The sequence below is a fragment of the Phascolarctos cinereus genome, unplaced genomic scaffold, assembly GCF_003287225.1.
Source record: "Phascolarctos cinereus isolate Bilbo 61053 unplaced genomic scaffold, phaCin_HiC Scaffold_5;HRSCAF=322, whole genome shotgun sequence".
Taxonomy (NCBI): domain Eukaryota; kingdom Metazoa; phylum Chordata; class Mammalia; order Diprotodontia; family Phascolarctidae; genus Phascolarctos; species Phascolarctos cinereus.
In genome coordinates, this window is record NW_027555958.1 from 194,705,756 (window position 1) to 194,730,232 (window position 24,477).

Genomic DNA, 24,477 nt, shown 5'->3' on the forward strand with positions numbered 1-24,477 from the left:
AGAGAGAAGAGAGAGAGAGAGAGAGATCAAATACGTCTTGCTGCACATGCAATAGTACATACCCAGAGTCTGCCACCACTTCTGAACAGGCAAACTCTTTGTTTCTTTCTGCTCTTTCAAATTTCTCAGACATAAGTTATGGGGGGGAAAAAGAGGAGACCATCCATGATCCCTAGTTTATTTAAGGTGAAAAAGGATTAAGGTTGATACTTTTTTTTTCCCCTACAACTTGGGGCTTTTCAAACTAGATAGTGTCTTTCTCCATGGTATTTAACACGCCACTTCTGACCCACATGAATAACTGCTGGGGAGTGAGAAATATGTATTATAAGCCCCTTAAAGGTGATCGTGAAACATACTACATAAATAATAAACAGAATGGGATTTAAACTTTTTATTGATAAATCATGGTTTTCTATTGAATAATAAAGGTAATTATTTTCATTTGGACATTAATAATGCACAGTTTGAAGAGGAGGAAGAATAGCATGAAATGCAAACATTTAAAATTAAAACAAATAGAATGACCTTACTAAATACATCACAATTTTGTCCTCAGTGGGAAAAATGATCGATCTTATTTTAACAATACTCTTTGTATAAGCAAAACAATTTCCCAAAGTAAAGAAGGGAGAAACTATCATTAACAAAATCTTTCAAAGCTTCTAAAGGAAACTCAAGCAAAAGACCATTGTTTTCATTTTCTTCCTTCTCCTCAAAGGCATACAAGACAAATACAAGAGGCCAAAGGCCTGAAGAGTCAGACAAGAGCCACATCCTATGGAAATTACAGAAGATCATGTATAAGGAGGATAGGATGTGAATCTGTCCCCTCTGGATAATCATTCAGTATGCTTGATACGACAACTCCAAGCCTCATGACAAACTCACACAGTCAGAATGATCATTTTTAAATAGAAAGTAACACATACTTCAACGTCATTCCTAAAAAATATAAATTACACACCCATGCACACATATGCACCTTATAACCTAACACAAGAATGCTCTTTTAAACGGAAGTCCAAAAGAGCCTAGGCAATATTCCTTTCCTACATATTAAGATGGTTGAAATAAAAATGTTATTTCATGATATGACATCACAGAGGACACATCATAGTACCCTTTGTTGAGGCATGTAACTGTAATACAGTTAAGGAAATAGTAGTCAGAGGTTCAAATTCACTAGCTAATGTTCTGGAGTGGTTGATGGAATTACATGCCTTTTTCCTCAATTCTGATGGCCCGAAGTGACCAATTCAGCTAGTTTATTCCCAATACAAAACAAGCCACTTTATTCTCTTATGCATATATGGTATTTTAATTTGCATTATAGTTATATTGACCATGTGTTGATATGGAATGGATGAGTGTTTTGGGGAGTTAGTAAAAGTATGCTACGCTTTCCTGTTATTTTAAAATTAAATCCAAAGAAAATATTTGACAAGGCCTGCCTGTCTGCTAAACACAAGCCAAAGCTGAAAGGAGAAAATGTTTTGAAGTTCAACTGAAAATTAAACCATTTACTATAAATGTTACAAAGAGGCACTACAAAATGAAATTATATAATCCTAAAGCACTGTACTAGCACTGGCAGTATGGTATAGTGGATCTCATCCTAGACCTGGGGTCAGACCTGAGTTTAAAACACAAGTCAGACATTTTTACTACCTATGTGTTCTTCAGCAAATCACACTCTCTCAGAGCCCTTATCTCCCCATCTATAAAACAAAGTCTAGACCATCTGAATTTTCATTTTCAGTGACTATTAGCTCTTTGATAATAATGTTTGTCTTCATATTCTTAACCCCAGAACAGTGCCTATAACATAGTGAGTACTTAATAAATGCTTAAGTCTGAACTCTAAATCTTACGATGCTTCTTATACTATTCACTTCACAGGGTGATTGTGAGATAAAGCCTTTGTGAACCTGAAAGTGTTACAGATAGTTGAGTTCTGGATACAAATAGCAGCCACTTTTAGTTTGGGGATGAATTAAATGTTTATTGCTAAGCTAAATTTGGCATGGAAACAATTCATTTTTCCAAGATTTACTGTTATGGATCAATAAAATAGGTAGGAAAAAAGCAAAAGGTGTTTTCAAGAATTAGTCTGGCTTATATGATAGTATCAGAAGAGTGGGTACATGATCTAAATGATTTTACATTATTAGCCTATCATATCCTTTTTTTTTTTTTGGCAAGGCAATCAGGGTTAAGTGATTTGCTCAGGGTCACATAGCTAGTGAGTATCATGTGTCTAAGGCCAGATTTGAACTCAGATCCTCCTGACTCCGGGGCCAGTGCTCTATTCACTGCACCACTTAGCTGCCCCTATCATATTCTTTTTAAAAAAAAACTTTGGGGGTGGGTGGTTATTGTTCAGTCATTTCAGACTCTCCATGACCCCATTTTGGGGTTTTCTTGGCAAAGATAACTGAAGTGGTTTGTCATTTCCTTCTCCAGCTCATTTTACAAATGAGGAAACTGAGACAAACAGGGTTAAGTGACTTGCCCAGGGTCACACAGCTAGTAAGAGTCTGAGGGCCAGATTTGAACTCAACAAGATGAGTCTTCCTGATTCCAAGCCCAGTGCTCTATCCACTGTGCCACTAAGCTCCCCTTAAAAGAGCTAGACCATATCTTTTTAAATCATGTCAATGTGGCAGGGGTAGTATTATTCATCTGGATTTAAGACAAAGCATAAAGAATTAATTTGATTTAGCTAAGAGAACTGACAATATGTTGTCATTACCAAAACTAACTAATATGTTGTTATGTCCTATATCTAGATTGAGGTTTTATTTTTTGAAATATGGAGGAGAGGAATTTCTTTGAATGCTACCAAAAAGAATGTTAACCCACAGCCAGATGTGTACCAGGATTCCATGCAAGTAGAATATTTTTCAATCTATCCTTAGGGAGCAACTTGGTACTGTGGAAAGAGAGCTGACTCCAGAGCCAGAGGAGCAGGGTCCAAAGCCTAACCTTAACCAAGTAACTTCACTTTCTGGGGTCTCAGATCCCTCCTCTATAAAATGAGAAGACGAGACAAGGCAGCTTCTGAGGTCCTATACTTATCTGATAGTGCCTACCATAAAGAAGACTTAAAATGAAACTTTTTAAATGATGTATGATTATACTTGTGGAAAACAAACTGCTAAAATGAAGACACTCAGAAGTAAAGGTGCTCTTTTATTTATCCTAAGTTGTGCCAATTAGTGATTCTGAGGTTCCTAAATTATGGTCCAGGGTCCTTTAATAATGCGTAATAGCCCTCTGGTAGACCCAGAGATCACTGATGGGTTCGAAATGCAAGGATTTATTAGGGAGTTTCCCAGTCCACATGTGGAAGAATAAAGGGCAATTTAAAGTTAATTTCCAAATACCTGAAAACCTAAATGTCATAGTTTCATAAGACTTAATTTATCCCTTAATATTCATTAATCATGGTATACATGTAACTTCTCCCCTCCCACCTCCAAGAATATCAATAGCCACTACTATTAACCAATGCTACTATTGAATCCCTAATATACCTGAGGTTTCATAATGGTCACTAATTCTAAAACTAACCCATGTCTTAGGCAGGGAAGTACCCTAAGAGAGGTCGAGTATGAAAACATGAAGTGATGTAACTCAAGCTCATTCACAAAGCTGAGCTGCGTCATTGTGTCTCGGTTGTTCATACCTCACTTTCAGCAGCATTATACCAGCTGATGAAATCTAGGATTAATTAAATGGGAGATATACCACTCACACAGAATGGACTCTACAGAGAGTATCATCAGCCGACTTTTATAAATGAAAAAAGCAGAGTGCAGAAAAGTTATCCACATCTCACATGATAGCATGAGTTGGGAGGGACAAGAACATAGTCATGGTCTTTCCAGTTCCAAGTTTCTATATATGCTACATTGGAACCCCATGTTAGTGATTTTTGACAATAGAACCTCAAAATAATATGTTTAAGAGAGTAGAATTAAGTATAAAACTTTTCTGGGATTTCATCTAAGGGGCTATTTGCTGAAACAGCCTTATTCTAAGGCAGTTTCATCTAGGAGAAAGCATTGGTCAGAGGAAGGAACAGTGGGCCAAGAATCAGGAGACCTGGGTTAACTCCTAGCTCTACCACTTACTAATGACCTTGGGCAAGTCCCCTAACTCTCCTCAGGTTCAGTAAAGTCACTTAACTGCTCAACACATCATTCTTGGATGGAATTCTAAGTGACTATAAAATGATCTTACTGCTGCTTACTCTTACTCCCTTCCCAGGGTTGTTGTGAGAAAAGAACTTTGTAAACTATAAAAGTGCTAAATAAGTGTGTATTATTGTTATTATAAGGTGCTCCTATGATACAGAATGTCAAGTGCCCTTCCACAGTTGATAAGAGTCGTTTTAGGTTAGTACCAACTCATTAGCAGATCTCATACCCTCCCTGAAAAAAAAATTACTGTAATAACTGATTGAATAGTACCTGCTCTCTTCCTAGGCCACTCTATAAGAAACTATTCTCTACACATATGCTGTATGCATTCAAACATTAATAATAATGGCACTTAGACGATTCCCAGATTCCTAAGATATAACATTTGACTTTTGCAATCAAAACTTCCATAAGCAATAAGAGACTATACATAAGAACTAATTTAAAGGACTTTAGTTACATATATTCTTTTCTCCAGACTTGTCATTTCACAGGAGTGAAGAACTCCCCCCAGTGATTCAGGCTGGTAACTTGTCTATAGCTTATAGTCTGAAAGAGCCATCTGGGGCACTGAGAAAGTATGTGTTTTACCCATGGTCACACATGTTCTGTGTCAGAAACAGTATTTGAACCCCTAGTTTTCCTGATTCTATCTACACTGACAGTCTGTTCCGAATTAATTGCCTGATCTTATGGTAGCAGGTATATGTCCTTTCTTTGGACCAATTATCTGTCATCTAGCTGTAGACCAAACCCCAAATTTCTGCCTAGAAGCACACACTGATCAGCATAGTGCTAAAATATTCCCCGTAATTTCAATATAAAACTTAAGACACATCCCTGGTCTGTTTCCTCCACCAGGGCTGCCAGCAAACCTTAAAAACCAAACCACGGTCTTCAGCTCAAGTTTCTTCCAGTGTACACTAAATCTGGTTTCCACTGGAACAGCCTCAGACCCTCATACCTGAGCTATACTAGAATCTGAAAGAACAAGGAAAGAAAGGAGGATAGGATTAGAATTGCAGGGAACTAGGAGAGTTTAGGAAAAGAGAACCACTCCAGCTAATTTTTATTTCACTACTTCAGGCTCTGGAAAGAACCAAATTCATAAAAGATGGAAAGGGCACCCTAAGGCCATGAGATTATAAGTGTGGGGCCCAAACAAGTTCCTCCTTGCGTTTTCCTTCATTCCCAGTTTTCAAAGGGACTCCACTGACAAAAGCATTTTTTCTTCTTGGAGAAAAGGCAGCTCTCTTCATAACAGTAATGTACAGCTGGTTTCAGTAAGAACCTATGTTTCATTTATCAAATGTGGCAAATAAATGAAGCCGTCATAACAAAATATTTTTTAACACTGCAGGAAGTTCTACCTTACACACAATCCAAAGACATTTTGGGCGGGAAAAGAAGGGTAGGCACAGGGAAGTAAGGCATACTGAGATTACTTTCCAAATCAATTAGACTCAAGGTTCCTCTTAAAAACTGAGGTGGAAGGGGAGAAAAATATCAATGAAGATAACATTGATATTTGCTCATTTTCACCCATGGAAATAACTCTATTTCAACACAATCAGAAGATGAATTAAACTATGAACACAAATCATCCATGGAAATCTCAATGTACCCCTTACAAAATAAAAGATCACAGCCAAATTTGCAAGGAGAAGAGAAACAAGAAGCACCAGAAGCCAACTACTGCAAAGTGTTGAAATAATCTTGGGGAGCTATCCTTGCAAAGGTTGCAATCTTGTTCTCCGTCACACAGGTCACAAGGGGACACATCCAGCATCACTTTGGAGTTGTAACTTCTGACTGCTTGTCTCCCTATTCAAAGAGAAGAATTTTTTTAATCGTGTTTTTATTTTATTTATTTCGATTTTTTTTAAATAAACACTTTGCCAGGATGCAATAGCATTTCCTACACTGTTCTGAATTTTCAGATGTTTATATTTTAAAATACACACACTGTCTCTCTTTCAATTTAATGGTTTAATTATTTACTTTGACATGAAACCATTGATCAGAGAGGGGCAAGTCCAAACTCTTAGCCAAAGTAAAAGGGTATTTTCAGTCAAATCCACTACCAAGAAATTGGCTAACGTTTAAAAATAAGTTGGAGATGTAGATCGCAATCTCAAACACAATGTAATTATGTTGCTGGAAGAAGAAAGACTCAGGCTATAACTTGTTAAAAACCCTTGGAGAACATTTAGTTTAAATTAATATTGTCTATGCATACATCACACATAGGTATGTATTCATATATATGTGTGTATAATTATATATTTATTTACTTCACAACATGAATGGCCTTAAAAAAAAGACAAAGGATTATTTTGAAACACAGGTTTGTCTCCTAACCAAGGGGACTGTCTGAAAACTTTAAATACCATGTATCTTTACAATTTAATTAAATCATGTTTATGACCCTTCTCTGAATACATTAAACCTTTTTTTTTTAATCTCTAAGCTGAAATTGCAACAATACCAGGTCGGAATGTAGAAATCCTGCAGCATGTAACTGCTTACTATATACTTCTTAATTTTTTTTTCAAAGCACACTCAACTTATACTTCTTTGACTTTTTAGTGGAGGTTTCAGATGTGGGATTTTTAAAAAATATATATTATATAGTTTTATAAGGTAGGTTGTGGCACTTTAAAACTATCTCATATCAGATTTTATTTTAATGATTAACACCAGTAACATGGTTTCCTTTCATTATCCATTGCTTTCCTGACAAATTTCCAGAGATAAATCATCTTTTCTTTTGCTTTAAAGTTGCCAAATGTTCTCCTTGTACCTTTGAGAAACAGTCATTTGGGAAATGTGGTAATTTGTTAGTGTATTTGGGCAAATCTTCCAGCAAAGTTCTTATAAAGTAAGAAAGGATTTTATTTGTTTATTTTGTAGATATTTTTAGAAGCATATGTTATCTCCTCTTTACACCCTTCTGCTCCCTAGAATATATGTTCCTTAAGACAGGGACGTTTTCATTTTTGTCTTTGTCTCTCCCAGTGATCAATATATATTAGGGGCTTAATGAATGCTTATTAAAATTGATTAATGGGGCAGCTAGGTGGCGCAATGGATACAGCACCGGCCCTGGATTCAGGGGGACCTGAGTTCAAATTTGGCTTCAGACACATAACACTAGCTGTGTGGCCCTGGGCAAGTCACTTAACCCCACTGCCTAACCAAAAAAAAAAAAAAAAAGATTGATTAACCTCAGAGCAGCTAGGTGGCAGGTGGTTAGAGCTCAGGCCTTGGAATCAGGAGGACCTGAGTTCCAATTCGACCTCAGACACATGACATTTACTAGCTGTGTGACCCTGCGCAAGTCACTTAACTCCACTGCTCACCAAAAAAGCCATATACATATACATACATACACACACACACACACACACACACACACACACATATATATTAATTAACCTCCATGTACTCAGATTTCTTCATTTGTAAACTATGGAGGTTAGACAAGATGGTTGCCAAGGTCTCTTCTGCTAGATTTTTGATCCTATGACCCTGGGTTCTCAAAGTTTATGTTGGAAAACTTCAAGCTCTGTTTGTTCCTATTCCAGACCAGAAGGTCAAAAGTTTGGCCCTAGCAAAAGACTTTGTATATTCTGTCCAGAACCAGCCCATGTCTTTAGGGCCTCATTTTCAGAAGCTTCAATGAAATGTTTTGGTCCATGGAATTCATTTTAATAATTTTTATTAATAAATAAATTTTATTTATTAATACATTATATATTTGTAGAAATGTTTTAAAGCATTTCTATAAATATATATTTAAATATAGAGTAGTTGTGAACTGTATCTGTTGACTAAGTACCCAAACAGATGAAATAATGGATCCTTGAAATATAAGATTATTTGGATGAATGCATTATTATCAGGACTTGCCACACCATCCTCCCTTTTCTATCCCCAGAGTGTTACTCTCACTCTTAAAAAAAAATAAAAATATGTAAATGTTCAATACTGTGATAGAGAAGACTAAATCTTTTCCAAATCTGGAAAACTAAGAAAGGACAAAAGAAACTGATGTACTTTCCTATCAGAGGGATAACCAGTGGCATGACTTTCTTAGTTTCATGTTAATATTATCAAGTTCTACAAATGAATTAAACTTATTTTGAAATCTAATTCTTTGCAAATGACCTACAAGATATACAAAATATTCCAAAAGTCTTAGTGTATTGCTTAGTGAATAGCTTTCGAAAATTTGTTAAGTAAACTTTAAGTTTTAATAGCTTTTAAGCTCCAATAGCTAAAAACTACACTAAGACTTTGGGGATACCCTGCAAAAGGGAATTTGTTGCAAAATGTGATATACAAGTCATTAAGAGCTTAGTATAAGGAAAATCTCAGGGTAAACTTTTTACTCTGTAACTAAATTCAAATCAGACACAAATGCCATTGTTGACTATATAAAATTCAGGTACTAATATTTTTTAATTAATAGCAACTACAAAAGCACAATGAACTTGAGTTATTTCCAACATGAAACCTGTTTTTCTCAGCACACTATTCCCACCTAAACATGCACCTATTGGCACCAAGCCAATGAAATTCGTTATTCTAGGGGGGAGAAAAAAACATGAATCACGATTGTTGAGATCTTGTCCTCTAAATGTTCTAACACCCAAGTTCTGAAACCAAATCCATTTTTATAGGTGCAAGGGTTCAATTTCATGCCAAATGAATCTATCTATAAGATGGAGAATATTCTTATAAAAGGAACTCCCATTGTAAAACAAGAAACAGATGAAATAGCTTACTTGAAATATGAGCAAAAAAGATATGGAAACTGAATTTTAACTGGAGTTTGTATTTTAATTTTTTCTTTGTCAACATAATTTTGGGCATTTAAGTTCAAAGTCTAAAACAATGCTTAAGCAAAAATAACACTTTCAAATTTGATGTCATTATTCATACACAAAATAGCATGTATGTTATACTGTTTATAAATTATTAGCAAATCTCTTCACTTAAGTGGGGGCTTTTGCCACCCACCAAGTGAACAAGTTATGCAGTGTTTTTCAAAAATGTAACTGCCTATTTTGAGTTCTGAATAACTATACACAAGACAGAAAGAGTAACACTTACTTGGTTCATAATAATCCACTATAGATACTGAGGCATCTTGGGTATTTGATACTTTGAAGTTTCTCACAGCAGGAATTTCTACACAAAACTGTGTTTCATTTACCTTGAAAAAAATAGGAACAAAGTTTGGAGTACAATGTGTATGTATTTCAGTGTACAATGAACAACCTTAGAGTCCTCAGTCTGGAAACAATTATGAATCTTCTATGTCTTCTGTAGTCAATGAGGACCTATTAGGCATAGAAGATTAATGGCTTCATCAATTTAAAAATTAGGAGGCAACTTAGAGATCATATTACAGCTGAGGAAACCCTAAAAAATTAAGTGACTTATGTACTAATTATTAGCAGGGCAAGGATTAGAACCCAAGTTTTTTGGATCACAGTTTGACAGCTCCATTGATTAAAACAGGCTGGCTCCTGATTCCTTCTGTAATTGAGTTAGCCTCCACTTCCAAAAATACTTCTGAGAGTGCAAGTCAATCACTTCTCTCCTTCGAGATCTACGATGTTCCATAGAAACTCCCTTAAAATACTAGTGTAAGAATTCTACCCTCACTTCCATTAATGTAATCACAGAAAACCTCAGACACCCACAACTGAAGCAATCCATCAATATAAATTATATGTTAAATAGTTTTCCTAAAATCTCACTATAAGATATAATTAGGTTATTAATCAATTTGAGAGGACAAGGTTTTAGCAACTGGATGAAGGCAGATGAAAGAACACAGGAAACAACTTATGATTGGTTGAAAGAATAAGAAATACCACTGGGCCTATACATAAAAATAGCAAACAGATAAGCAATGAACCAGTACGGGAGTTGAGGACTGAAGTTCCAGTTAGATCTAAACTTTTGAGAGGGAAGCAGCCTTGAAGGAAGTGGGAAGTTTCTTTTTCTCAATTATCCCACACTTCGACCATTAATGATGTAAGTGGGAAACACTGGATCAGTATAAGACAGCATACCCAGATGGGGGTCAAAGAGATTAAACCAGAAGAAGACAATACATTAATAGAGAACAAAGTGACATGTCAAGGATAGAGGGTTCAGAAAGACAGTAACCAGAGGAGGGAGGCAGCTCCAAGGAACGTGACCCTTAATATTATGGATTCAAGAAAGGATTTTTAGGCTATAAAGTGCTGAGAGCTTTGCTACATGTATTTCTCACATGTATGACCCACTAAAACTGTTTGAACACTTTTACTCTTCCCATGGATCTACATGTATCTGTGGCAGAGTGTGCCCAGGCTTTTTTGGGAGGAGCAGGGAGAGGATATTTTGTACCAACTGTTCTCGCTATGACATTCTAGTAAATGCCTTTTCCAAAACCTAATTAATTTATTGGCTGATCGTTAATGAGAAATATACTTATGGGTGCTCATGAATGATGACCATATAAATAAATCCTCCCAGGGTTACCCCTAGAATCCTGAAAGAGAAGTAGTCAGCCAACCTTTTAGGAACTTCAACCCAAGAGTGTTAAGGCAAATTGGAAGAGTAGCTTCATTCGGGGTGCTATTCAAGTTATCTCTGCATCCCCAAACATCAGCTCTAAATCAATAGCTTTGTAGCATTCCCAATAACTTCCAGACAATTATAGACTCAAGGAGGATCATCGCAATATTTTCAAACTCTCAAATCATTCCTGACAATGAAGTGTGCACATCAGTATATCTAATAGCATAAAAACTAGATAATGGGTAGACAAATTCTACCTTAACCAGATTTTAGACATCCATGGGATAGTGGAGAGCTTGTGACTACAACTAAAAGGCAGTCTGTAGGAACAGACCTGTCCTAAATACCACATCTGGGACAGTTTTCTTTTGTGATGGCTCAATCCAAATGATCATAAAAACTGGGAGGTCAGGAGAATGAGGCAGAGATCAGGGAGTGTCCTAGTCCATTCAACAAGTGCAACATTTTTTGTTTATAGACATAGTGTCTCCAGGCACCTAAACTGCCACAAAATCCAGGAAGTTGCGAATAGGACCAGTAGAAGTTTGAGAAACTGTGGGCAAAATGGCAGCTTTATTAGTAGTAATGCTATAATAGTAATGCTTAAAATAGCTGCTGCTTACTATCAGTGCCTCAAGCTCCAGTTTACCTGGAACACTTGGAGAATACAGTTTTCTAAGCACCCAAAATAAGACTGATTCCAGGATATCCAGAGGAATTTGGGGCAGGTAAAGACAGATACAAAATTTTTAGCCTTTTCTGCACAAGAATTACCACCACTTCCCTCCCTCTCCTCCCTCCCACCCTGCCAAAAGGTGACAACAGAGCTGCCAAACTGATTTTTTAAAATTCAAATATTCCATTATTAGATTTATTTGCCATGAAAAACAGACCATAATTGACAGAAATAGCACAGAATTATGGGAATAGCCCTGGATTTAAATTCATAGGATTCACACACAACCACTAAAAAATTTGTAGATTGTTAAATAAGTGAGCAGAACCAGGAGAACAACTTATACAACACCAATATTGTAAAGACAAACCACTTTGAAAGACTTAAGAATTCTAATCAATGCAATGAACAATCACAAAACAGGGCTAAATGACAAAGAATCCTACCCACCTCCTGATTCAACACAGAATGAGACATATTTTTGGTCATGGATAGTGTGAGAATTTGTTTTGCTTTAACAATTTCTGTTATGTCTATGTCTATGTATGTGTATATGTATGTATGTGTGTGTATATACATATATACATACACATATACAGTCATACAGTTCATATGTTACATATGTGTCATGCGGGGTTTTTTTTTCTTTTTTTCTCCAAAGAGAAGGAATGGAGATAAAATAAATGGTTGTTAATTTTTAAAAAATTAAAATTATAGCTGAATTTTTCATTTTAGCATTATACTATTAAAGATTCCTAAATCCTCCCTATATCAGGGGTTTCCAAATGTAACCTGTGAACCACTGGTGGTCATTGAGAGTCCTACAATAAACCTACTAACTGGTATGTTGAAATTTATATTATTACAGCATCTATAATCTTGTTTCTTGGGTGTATATTAATAATTATTTGCATAGCCTGCATTGTTATAATCTCATCAAAATCTTTGCCTTAATTCTAGTCAAGTTTTTGCTTGGCTGATTTGAGTCTTTCCAATGGATATAGAAAGCCAAGTGGTTCTTATTATCTTTTGGCAGGGTGGGACTGTGGAAAGCATGCTGGAGCAGGAATCAGATGACCTAGGATCAAGTCCCAGATCTACTGCTTACTATCTCGGTGACAATGGGAAGTCACTTAACCTGCACTTTTAGTCTTTCATCTTTCAGATGAAGGGGTTAGATTAGATCATCTCTAAGATTCCCTCCAGCTCCAAATTTATGATCCTATGAACCGTGGCCTAAAAAGTCCACCATGCACCAAAAACAAATAACCTAAATAACATGCTAAAAAGCCTGTGGAAAGTTATGCTATATTAAACATGACAAAATACTAGATGTTTATATACATTACATTTATTTTTTCTACTTACAGAGTCTAAATATAGGTTGACTTGGCCATGATCATTCTCTACTTTCTTAATTGTATCACTCAGTAAAATTGCATCTGAAGGCATTGCAAAACCACTCAGTAAGTTAACTTCCATCAGAGCCATGCCACTCTTTGATGGTCCCCGAAACCTAAAAGTAAAAAGGGAGAGAAGCAGGAAGGAAGGAAGGAAGGAAGGAAGGAAGGAAGGAAGGGAGGGAGGGAAGGAGGGAGAAGGGAAAAAAGAATGGAAGAAGTAAAAGGAAGGGAAGGAAGGAGGAAAGAAAGAAGGAAGGAAAGGAAGGAGAAAGGGAAGGAAAGAAGGAAGGAAAGAAGGAAGGAAGGGAAGGAAGGAGAAAGGGAAGGAAAGAAGGAAGGAAGGAAATTTATGTGAAAAGGGAGAACAAAATTTCATGAAAAACTGAATATGCTGACAGCAGTTTACTATACATATAACACAAAATGCAATGTTTACTTAGAAATTAAAAGTCTCATTACATTAATTGTTTTTATTCACAGTTCAAATAAGAATTTGTGTGGGGAAATATTTATGCACTAGTTTCTCTAAATGCTTCTTCTTAAAACCCAGACCTTATGACAAAAGATCAAATAACTTTTCTTTCATGAACCTCTTTCAAAATTCAAAAAAATGATTACGTAAAAATCCCCAGTGCACAGCAAGGTAAGCTATATGGGACTCTATATAGGGAAGGATGCAATCTACTTTATTTCAAAAAGGAGTCTTCTTTTAGTTGCCATGATTTTAAAGCAAGTTACATTTTTTTTTTGTTTTCTCAGGAGAGAATGGCATGACTTCTCAGCTGAAAGCCAGGACCCAAAGTGGAGGCAGCTCTTTCTTAATCTCTCAGGGCAGCCCCAATGCCAAACCCTTAGCACTCTTTTAACCGTCTAGTTTTGGAAAAAGAAGGCTTAATGAGGAGAGATTTTCTCTTTGTTCCCCTGAATATTTTAGAGTTCACTTTGTGCTTTCTTTGGCCAACTTGGTAGGATTACACACCTTGGAAAGTTTTATTGCCCTGCATTGTTCTTTGAGCTGTTATACAAAATGCCCCTACCCACCTTTCCCCTCCCCAGCCCCCAAAATCTAAGTAACAACAAAACTTCTACCTCCTAGAGAATGGCTTTTTTTTTCCCTAAAATGGATAGGTGGCAGGAGCTACTTCCTTGGAATATAGAAGTAATCAGAATGATCATGGAAAAGAATATGTTTCCAATGTGCATAGTATGACAATTATTCAATTAGTTTCAATTACTATTTATTTACAGTTACTGACGGCCAAAAAAAAAAGAAGAAAAAGGAAGACTGGGCAGAGAATACTTGCTTTTCAAAATAGTGATATTAAGCCTGGCAGTCTGACTGATTGAAAAGCAAGACAGCACAACTGCTGACTTCAGCTGGCTCAAAATCAGAAGCAACTGAAACCATCTGTTGGGTCCTCCACATAGCCAAAATAGATGCAATTGAAAATAAGTCACTGAAATGGACCTCGGGGCAATTCTATCTGAATAATTATCATAGATGAGGGGAATGGCCAAACTGTTTAAATTATATTAAATATTAAATCTAAATGTAACGTTGTGACCTCATCTTTCTGCTTGCTACCTAAGAAGTGAGAGACAACTTATACCCAGGATAAGCTAGAACCTTACTATAATACTATTCAACATAAAGCAGAAATGAGAATAACATAGTAGTCCTTAACCTCAGATCCATGAAGTACATGGATAGATTTCAGAGAGACTGGGAATTTGAATAGGAAATATATACATACATATATATAACGTATATAACATGTATACACACACATATACAACTACACATATACAAATATACATATGTGTGTATATACATATATATCTTTATTTTCACTAACCTTTGGTTCATTTTGTAATCCTAATATGGATTTTTTACTTATGTATTTATAAACATTCTGAGAAAGGGGTTCATAGGCTTCACCATACCACTAAAGGAATCCATGACACAAAAAATATTATGAATCCCTGGAAGAAGGTAAAGTTGCCTTGGACCCTTATTCAAGAACACCCAGTAAAAAGACCAAATAATCTCATTATAAGATGCATAAACCAACCCCATCCACGCACCTATCCTAGGTCAGTATTACAACCCCAGTGTTAAATGAGTACATGTTTGAGATTTTCCACAGAGATTTAGTTGCATACAGTGTGGTAAAAGGGAAAGAGTACTTGTTTTAGAGTCAGAAGAGATGGGTACAAATCCTAAGCTTTGTACTTACTACCTGCATGAAAACGGGCAAGCCACACTCTTATGAGGGTGTGGCCTAGGTCATCTCTAACATCCTTTCCAGGTCCATGGCTGAATAGCTTTGGATCTAAGTCTACTTTTCAACCACCACTGAACACACCCTAATAAAATTCCCTTTCTAAATTTCCCCCATCACCTCTTAAATATTCCCACATCATTTCTAAAAGATGATTCCCGGTAATAAAGGCCATGGAATAGAAACAAGTATTCTCCCATAGTAAAGTCCCATTATAATAGCACAGAGAATCCTTTCGCATTCAGAAGGGGATGCTGGGCCTCAATTTTTTTGGTCAGCAGATTAGAGAACCACAAAAAGAGATTCTCACAACTCCCTGTTTCTCCCAACCCTTCCTGTTAGACATCAGGTATGGGCTGATTTAGGATTCCCCCCTAAATAATGTCTTTTGCTTGAGAGTACATGATTACTTTGAGGTCAGTGTCATCCCATCCTCTGGGAGGATCCAAATTGGGATTTCATTTGAATTTAATAATAACAAACATTTATTAACAGGAACTGTACCCAAGACAGTGTTAGATGCCATATATGTGTGCAATGAACCCTTGGCTTACATCTACTTTTTTTTTTATTATTTTGCACATGAAACTGCAAATCTATTATGTACAACTTGCCTAGGTGCTAACTTTTCTTCAAAGACCTTTCCAATTCTACCTCCTTCCATGAAGTACTTTAGTTCCCGGTGATATTTTCCTATCCCTAAATCACTACAGCACTTAGATACCACTTAGATTAACACTTAATTGTTCTCTAATTGTTGTCTGTATTTTATTTCTGTCTTCCCACCAAATTATAAACTCTTTCCTTGAAGAGAAAATAAAGGAATTATACTTATAGGTATTATCTCATAATACCTGGCACCATGATCAGCACACAGTAGGCATTCACTTAATATTTACTGATTGGATATCTGAACCCTGAAACAAAGTGGCTCTGATTGAATTAGAATAGAATGTGAAAACAACTTTTTGGAGCATAATGGGTATCAGCTCTCACTCCATCAAATCACTAGCACTAATATAAGAAGTTTCAGAAAAGTCTACACATTTATCCTCATATCACTTCAAAACTCTATAATGAAAAAAAATGAGCCAATTCAGGTTGTTGAATATTGGGGGAAGAAGTCATACATTTTGAAAAACTAAATACAATTTTTTAAATTAAATACTTAATAAGTCAGTGTCAATAACTAATTCAACCTTTACAATTTTCTTCTCTTGTGTAAAATTTAACTAGCTGTAGTTTGTAATACTTTATAGTAGTTTATAGCATGTTATAAGTTTACAACATTTTCTAAAAATTCTTATCCATTTTTACCTATATGATTACATGTTATTCAGATTTCATAGTTAAACATTCACATAGCACTTTAAATTTTGCAAAGCACTTTACAAGTATTATCTCATTTTATTTCCACAACAACCCTGGGAGATAGGTGCTGTCATTCCCATTTTATAGATGAGGAAACTGAGGCAGACAGAAGTTAAACAACTTGCCCAGGGTCACAAAGCTCACAAGCACTTGAAGTCAAATTTTAATAATAATAACAATAATAATAGCTGACATTGTGATAAGCACTTTACAATTATTATCTCATTTAGTCTTCACAACAAACCTTGAAAGTAGTTGCTATTATTATCTTCATTTTACAGATTGGGGAACTGAGGCAGACAGAGGTTAAGTGACTTGCCCAGTATCACACACCTAGTAAGTGTCTGAGGCCATATTTCAGCTCAGGTCTTTCTGATTCTAAGTCTAAAACTCTATTCACTGTGCCACCTAGATGCCAATTTAGAAGATTTAGAAGAGATACTTGTTAAACATTACTTGTTAAAAATACTTCTTAAATACTTGAAGTACTGAAGTTACTTAAAACATTGTTCCATTATAGAAATCTTAAGGCTATCTTCTATATTTGGAGTATCAAACATATCCTGGAACTTTTTTCATTTGTCCTTCTTAGTTCCAAAAGTATTCAATAACTAGAGAAAGGAATAATGGGATAGTTTTCCAACATTTTCCCTTGAATATACATATAATGATTTACATCCTCAGTAAAATTGTAAAATAAGGAAGTAAAGACCCAAATAAAGACCTACCTGGTACACACATTCACAGTCAAATGATTGATATCCTCTTTGTTATCTTTTACGGCAACATCTAAGTCAAAGGCTTCTTGATTTCGGGTGGATCTGCGCCTTCTAGAAGACTCTGAATTTTTCACATTGTAAACAACGTTGAGCTGAAGGAAATAAAAGGGGGAGGATGAAGAATGTTATGACCAGACATCAGGGATTACCAGCATGATTGATAAATATTTGATCATAAGAGTCTCTCAAACACTCAATTATGATTTGGAGATAATCTGCAAAGTGGAAAAAATTACTTTTATGGCCTAATAAAGAATGGCAACGTGCAATAATGGATAAAGAATTGTATTTAAAGTATGGAAGACTTAGGTTCAAATCCTACCTCTGACTCTTAGTAGCTATGTAATGACAGGTTACTCATGTATTCTTGTTGAGTCTTAGGCATTATCTCTTAGTAATTAGAGATGGGTTATGATCTTTCTGAACAGTTTTCAACCATACAAAATCACATACCACTGGTATATTACCTAAAGAAAATGCTGTTATGAAAGTAACTGTACATGTCAAGTCAATCAATAAACATTTATTAAGCATTGATTGTGTCAGGTAGGGCATCCAGGTGGCACAGTGGATAGAGTGCCAGGCCTGGAGTTGGGACGACCTGAGTTCAAATCTGGCTTCGAACACTTACTAACAGCTGTGTGACCCTGGGCAAGTCAACCCTGTTTGCCTCATTTTCCTCAGTTTGCCTCCATAAGCTGGAGAAGGAAATAGCAAACCATTCCAGTATTTTTGCCAAGAATACCCCAAATGGGGTCACAAAGTGTCAGATACAACTGAAACGACTGAACAGTAACAAGATGTTGCCTTACGCTGTCTCTAACTCATCTGCCCAGTCACAAGGCCTTACGAGGTGATCTTATAGTTTATTCCCCATAGTTGGAGATTTTACCACCTGTAAGAGCTCAGTGTTAACTACAAACTTTAGAGCTTTCATGATCCTCCCTTCCCTGGCGAGCGTTAAATGAAATAAATCCTCGAGAGACTTCATTATTTACACCCCTCTGTCATGACTAGTTCTCATCTGTCCCTTAAATCTTATATTCATTGGTTCTTCCTGGTCTACCTATTTAGTGATTCCCCCAATCAAACACTGGGAATTAATCAAATGTGATTTCTCATTGCAAAAACTAAGCTGACCCATTTAAATGTTTGGTGATGCCTACTCTTGGTTTTTTTTTTTTAATATTTCACCAGTTTGATGGGAACAGAAGTGGGAAATGTTATGTTCTTTATCCTCTGCTTCAAATTTAACCCTGTGGGGCCAAAGAGAATAAATCTAGTCCTTCAGACTCAAGGAGGACATAAGAGTTGTCTTCAAGCATTTCAAAGGCTGCCATATGTAAGAGAAATAAAGACATTTTTCTGTTTGTACCCAGAGGGCAGAACCAGCAACAAAAGGTAGAAGTTGTCAAAAAGCAAATTTAAATCTGATGAAAGGAAAACTTTACAAATAATTAAATCTGTCTCTGCAAGAGGGAGGGGACTGTGCCTCAAAAGATAACAGGGGAATCCTCAAGCAGAGTATAGAGGAACACTTGTCAGGGGTGATGCAGTGGTCTTCTTTGTCAGACGTGGGTTATACTTCATGGCACCAAAGGCCCCTTACAGCTAAGATTCAATTACTTCTTCCACCCCATCCCTTCCTATAAGAATTTAGCTAAAAATTTATTCAGCATCTACTTACATACCTTGCACTGTTACTTAGCAAAGTGTTCATTTGTAGTTATAAGTTAATAAACATTAATAGATTAATAAGCCCTATAAACAATAATAGGTAATCAATATTACAAATAATAAGTAATAAATTCACATTTTAACGTAGTAATAAATTTAATAAGTAATAAATTTAAATAAATGTAAGTAATAAATCATATCTAAATAATAATTAATAATAGGCAATAAACATTAATAGCTCATAAATATTAATAATTTATAAACATCCATAGGTTAATAAACATTCCTGTGGATAGTTTTATAATTTTGCTCTCAAAATCTTTCAAAACCTGAATAAGTAGTGTTGGGATTCAATGCTTTCCATATACTTCTTTATTGGTTAGATTTGGGATATTCCGTGTATTTACTGCTACAGAAACTAATACACCTGACCTGTGCATCCAAAGATAATAGAAATGAGAAAGTCCCCAATGTCTTTCTTAGTCAAGCCTTCCTTTAAATAGCCTTTTAACTATCTCCTTTTTCTCTGCTTATTTTACAAGATAATTATTAAGGTTTCATAATTGTTCGCCAGTTGTCTTCTTTCCTTTGATGGATAGATTTAAAGAATAAACATCTTTGTAAGGTTGCTTTGCCACATTCCTAATCTGCAATATTTCTAATTGTTTCGGACCTGTCATATTTGGTGGGCTTCCATTTCTTATTTTTTCAATCCCATTTTTAAAAAGAGACATTTCCCCATTAGAATGTAAGCTCCATGAGGACAGGTGTAGTCTTACTAATCTTTGTCTCTCCCCCATTAGCTAGCACAGTACTTTTTAGTGTGTATTAAACACATGCTTCTTGAATTCTCTTTGACAGCCACTTTGATTTTGTCAACAGGGAATGTGAGGTGTTGTATGGGTTTTATGTATTTTTTTCATACTTAGAGCACATTTTCTTAGGCTTCATATGAAATGTTTGCATGTTTGGATTTTAAGATTCCAGTTTTCCTATAATTACTTATTTTAATAATTATTCATTTCAGGTACTACAAATATCTGTGTTTTTTTCAGTTTCTTCATTTTAAAAAACTGAATAACCTATTAATGAATTCCTTCAATTTTTATCTTAACTACCAGAATGTCGAAATTAGTTATATGGTGCTCACTATAACATTAGTTTACCTATCGATATTTATTTTCTGTTTCATATTGTACTTTAACATACAAGTTAACCTTACTTTAGGCAATAGGGGTGTTCCTTCAAAATTGTACATAAAATGAACACTTGAATATAGAACATTTTTCCCATTGATTCCCCATTATAATTTCAGAGACATATTTCCACAGAAAATAAAATTGACCTCAATATATAGTGAAAATTACATCTAAAAATCTTATTGAAATTACATATAAAAATTTGTCTCTGACACAAATTGTGCCATGTGACTATGGGCAAGTCATTTAATTGTCTTCATGCCCCAGACAATCCTAAGACTGTAAATTGTAGACTATCTGCACCAACAAAATAAATTTTATTACTAGGAGTTCCCCAAATGATTTAATCACGGGTTCAAAACTCTCACCCCTCAACCCCCCCCAAAAAAAAACCCTAACTAAAAATATTACCACACATTATGAAACATATAATTATGATAAAAAGCTAAAATGGACAGTACATAACTAAAGTAAGTTATTCAAATGCATAATGAATCAGCATGAGGTTAATATATTCCAAAAACACGTATTTTCATACTAAAACAGGAAATGGGAATTAACCATGTATTTAACATTTAATGCCATCAAAAACTCCATTGGACTTTAATGCTGAATTAGTCATTGGTTGCTATTTCTCCAAGTAATCGGCAAAACTCACAAATAGAAATATTTACAAATTTTAAAAATTAAATTAAAAGCCATTTGTAATTTTAACCTAAGGTTATAAAAATGAATCAATAAGATTGTCTAAGCTGTCTTTATAAGACCTTCCAAAGAATCATATTAGAACAGTGGTATTTAACTAAACTTCTAATCAAATAATTCCATGAACATGTTAGGTTCACCCTGGGTTCTTAAGTACCACATCGATAGAATGCCAGTACTGGCCAGTACTACAGCAAACTGGAAAACTGTTGAGTACAGGCCTGATGACAGATCCCAAGCCTGTTATCCAAACTCCCATCTCGCTAAGTTAGAAAAACATCACCAAAAAGGGTAACCACTGGTTGAAGAATTTTTTTCTACTCTATCAATTAACACAGTCGTAGGCTGTATTAGGCATAAGGAAACTGATTCAATTAGAGGACACACATTCATCAATTAAGTAGTAACCAAAGTATTGACCTAAATAACTTGATTACATACCTGACAGAAAGCAAATCCAAAACCACTTGCTGAAACAGTAACTGAAGTTGGCTGTTGGACAGCAAGCTGAATAAAAGGAAGAGAAAAAAGAGTAAATATGTGACTATGGCCGTATCATTTATTATATAGGAAAACCCTAAAAAGTTCAAGGTTAGTACTACTAGCAAAAGTACAAACAGTTCATTATTGTCCCTCTTTGTCAGTTAAAAAAGAGTATACATACAATATATATGTTATGTTATGTATGTTACATAAGTTGTGTACAACTCCCATGACCCCATTTGGGATTTTCTTCACAAAGAGACTGGAGTGGTTTGCCATTTCCTTCTCTAGCTCACTTTACAGATGAGGAAACTGAGGCAAACAGGGTTAGGTGAACTTGTCCAAGCTCACATAGCTAGTAAGTTTCTGAGGCCAGATTTAAACTCAAGAAGATGAATCTTTCTGACTCTAGGCCTGGCACTCTATCCAATGCACTACCTAGATGCCCATGAATGTGTATACCTCTATATAAATTTATACACAACATATGAATGTATCCTCACATATAAATAGACACACATATTTGGGAAGAGCTAAATAACTAATCCTCAGCAAATGTACTTAACACTTTTTGAGTCATGGACCTCTCTGGCAGTCAGGTGAAGCCTTATGCTATAATAGTTTGTTACCTATATTCATAATTAAAGAAAGCGCTAAATTTCAACTAAAGGCTAAAGAAAACAAAGATGTGATTTTTTCCCCCATCCAAGGTCATGAACCCCAGGTTAAGAACCACCGATCTAAAGCACACTATAACAGGTAGGAAAGGAGAATCATCCCCTCTACCAACCAATCTTTGTGATGTCAACTGGTCTTCTTCGAGAACGAAGTTGAACAAGGTCCTGTTCTAACTGTGATTTCTGGCTGCCATCCCCTTATTTCATTAAGTGTAAGTAGAGGTAGAAAGGTCAATCAAGGTCTCTGGCAATTGACATTCTTCATTTAAAGTGCCCACACACTCTGCTCTAGACAAAGCACAACCAGGGATTTTATCTTCCTGTCCTGAATGGTGAGATGTCTCTCAAGCGTGGTGACATAATTCATTTCACACTGCACTTCACCCCATCCCTCTTTTTCCTTTTCCCTCACTTATTTTCCAGGACCCTGAGGCTATTGCTCCTCCTCCTCCCAGGCCAGGGTACAAGACCATATTAAAATGGGAAGAAAAGGGGAGCATGAAAGCATCTGATGAAGCCAGAGTACAAAGACTATATAATATGCTCCCTGAGGGCAAAGCTTTGCTGACTTGTTCTATCTCTAGTGCTTAGCATCATGCTGAATGAATAATAGGTGCTCAATATATGTTTGTTGGATTGCACTAGAAGGAATGGAGTGCTCTATGACCTCCAGCCAAAAAGTTCACTGCTGGTCTCCTTTGCCTCTCTTGGGTCATCTGCTTTCTTCTCTCATTATGACCATCTTCTCACTTAATCTACTTCTCTTTCCTAGTCTGGGTTCCTAAACATTCACCCATGGGGGGCACTCATGCTGCTTTTCTTTAACCCAGGGTCCCGGGTACAATATTCCATAGGTTCAACCCCTGTGTCCTATATTAACTTTTCTGAAATCTGCTCATCTATTTCATGATTGAAACAAATGATAAATTAACAAAAGAGAGAATTATTCCTGCTTAAAGTATCATCTACACAGTTTTAAATAATTTTCCAGTGGACAAACATTCCTCATTACCTACCTCTGCTGTTTGAAGAAGAAAGCGGTTTTCAGTGTTAATCAGAAACTCTGTTGGTGTTGTCACGCTAGGCCCAGTTACTGTGACTCTCATGTCTGTCTGTCCAGTAGTAGTGAGAGCTGCAAATGTAGATAAGGCATGCAAAGCCACAATGGTATCCTGGTAAGGGAAAGGAAAAAACGGTTTATAAAGTAAAGACACAACAGTTAAAGGAGTCTGAATTTTTCCCAATAACTGAAGGTAATGCTTACTATTGAATTGTGAATTACTTTTTTTTCCCTGTCAAAAATAACAATTACTAGGGTGATAAGACATTCCTTCTAGAAGTATATTAGATGAGAAAAAAGCTCCCTAGCTGATTGGCTACTTGTCTCCTATCACATCAGAGGTGGGAACCAGTCAGATACACCTGAGTCAGACTCTCTGCCCTTCCTATTAAATAACTGATCCAGCTGTGTCAGAACAGCATTGAAGAACTAAGGAGGTGATGGAGTGCCAGAAATAACCGGGAGCTTTTCATAGGACTTGCTTATGTGAGAAATCCTAAGTCTTAAACAAAAAGCATTTGTAAAGGATACAGACATGGAAAAGATAAACTGGGCCTCACCCCCATCAGGCCTGAATGTCTTCTCAGGACTGACAAGAAAATTCAATTTACCTTTAAAATGACACAAAATGTTGCTAACCATAAGTTATCATCAATTTTAAAAGTACAAAAAGACTTAAAGAATGATTTTTTTTAAAAAAAAAACCTCCTTATTCCCTCATCATAAAGCCTTAATTTGTTTACTTTAAAGCCATAAATAACTAGTCGATCAGTTGATACATATTCTATAAGAAACCAGATGTTAAATTTACCATATTGAATAAGGGGAAATGTGAAAGTGGAAAAGAAACACATAAACCCCATAGATACTTCTATTCATAAAGGATTAAAAAAACCCTGGTTTTGCTGAAAAATCTTAATTTGGAATCTCAAACCATGGAATCTTTATGTCCCTTCAAATGTAGACATCATGTAACTATAAAATGATGAGACTTGTCTTCAGATATGGCTAAGTAAAAACAATTTCCACTTCTTTATATTCATACAATTCCACAAAGCCAGAATCCTACCTATCAGAACAGCATGTAACAACTTTACACACACACACACACACACACACACACAACACACACAAACTTATATTCTCAGAAAAGGGCAATCAATAACTTATCATCTCTAACCTGGGTAGAGGAATAACCTCCAAGCCTATTTCTCTGCTTGCTTAACCACCTCATAATAGGCATCCCCTCCGCCATCCGATTTTGCAGGAAGTGTGCCAATAACGCATAGGCTGCAACCTCAATGTCCAAGGAACTCGGCTGCCAGGACTGAGAAAGTTTGGACAGTGATGACTCCCAGAACTGCATGCCTCCTGC

At 35.8% G+C, this 24,477-nt stretch overlaps 1 protein-coding gene across 1 annotated transcript in view; it reads right to left on the reverse strand.

The window, feature by feature from the left end:
* Positions 1 to 379: 379 nt before the first annotated feature.
* CD109 (CD109 molecule) overlaps positions 380 to 24,477 on the reverse strand; it is a 167,204-nt gene continuing 143,106 nt past the window's right edge. Inside the window, 7 exon segments of the mRNA XM_021000156.2 lie at positions 380 to 6,032; positions 9,327 to 9,429; positions 12,835 to 12,982; positions 17,251 to 17,393; positions 21,324 to 21,389; positions 23,059 to 23,214; positions 24,283 to 24,473. Coding sequence (XP_020855815.1) covers positions 5,851 to 6,032; positions 9,327 to 9,429; positions 12,835 to 12,982; positions 17,251 to 17,393; positions 21,324 to 21,389; positions 23,059 to 23,214; positions 24,283 to 24,473 — 989 coding nt within the window. The 3' untranslated portion in view covers positions 380 to 5,850.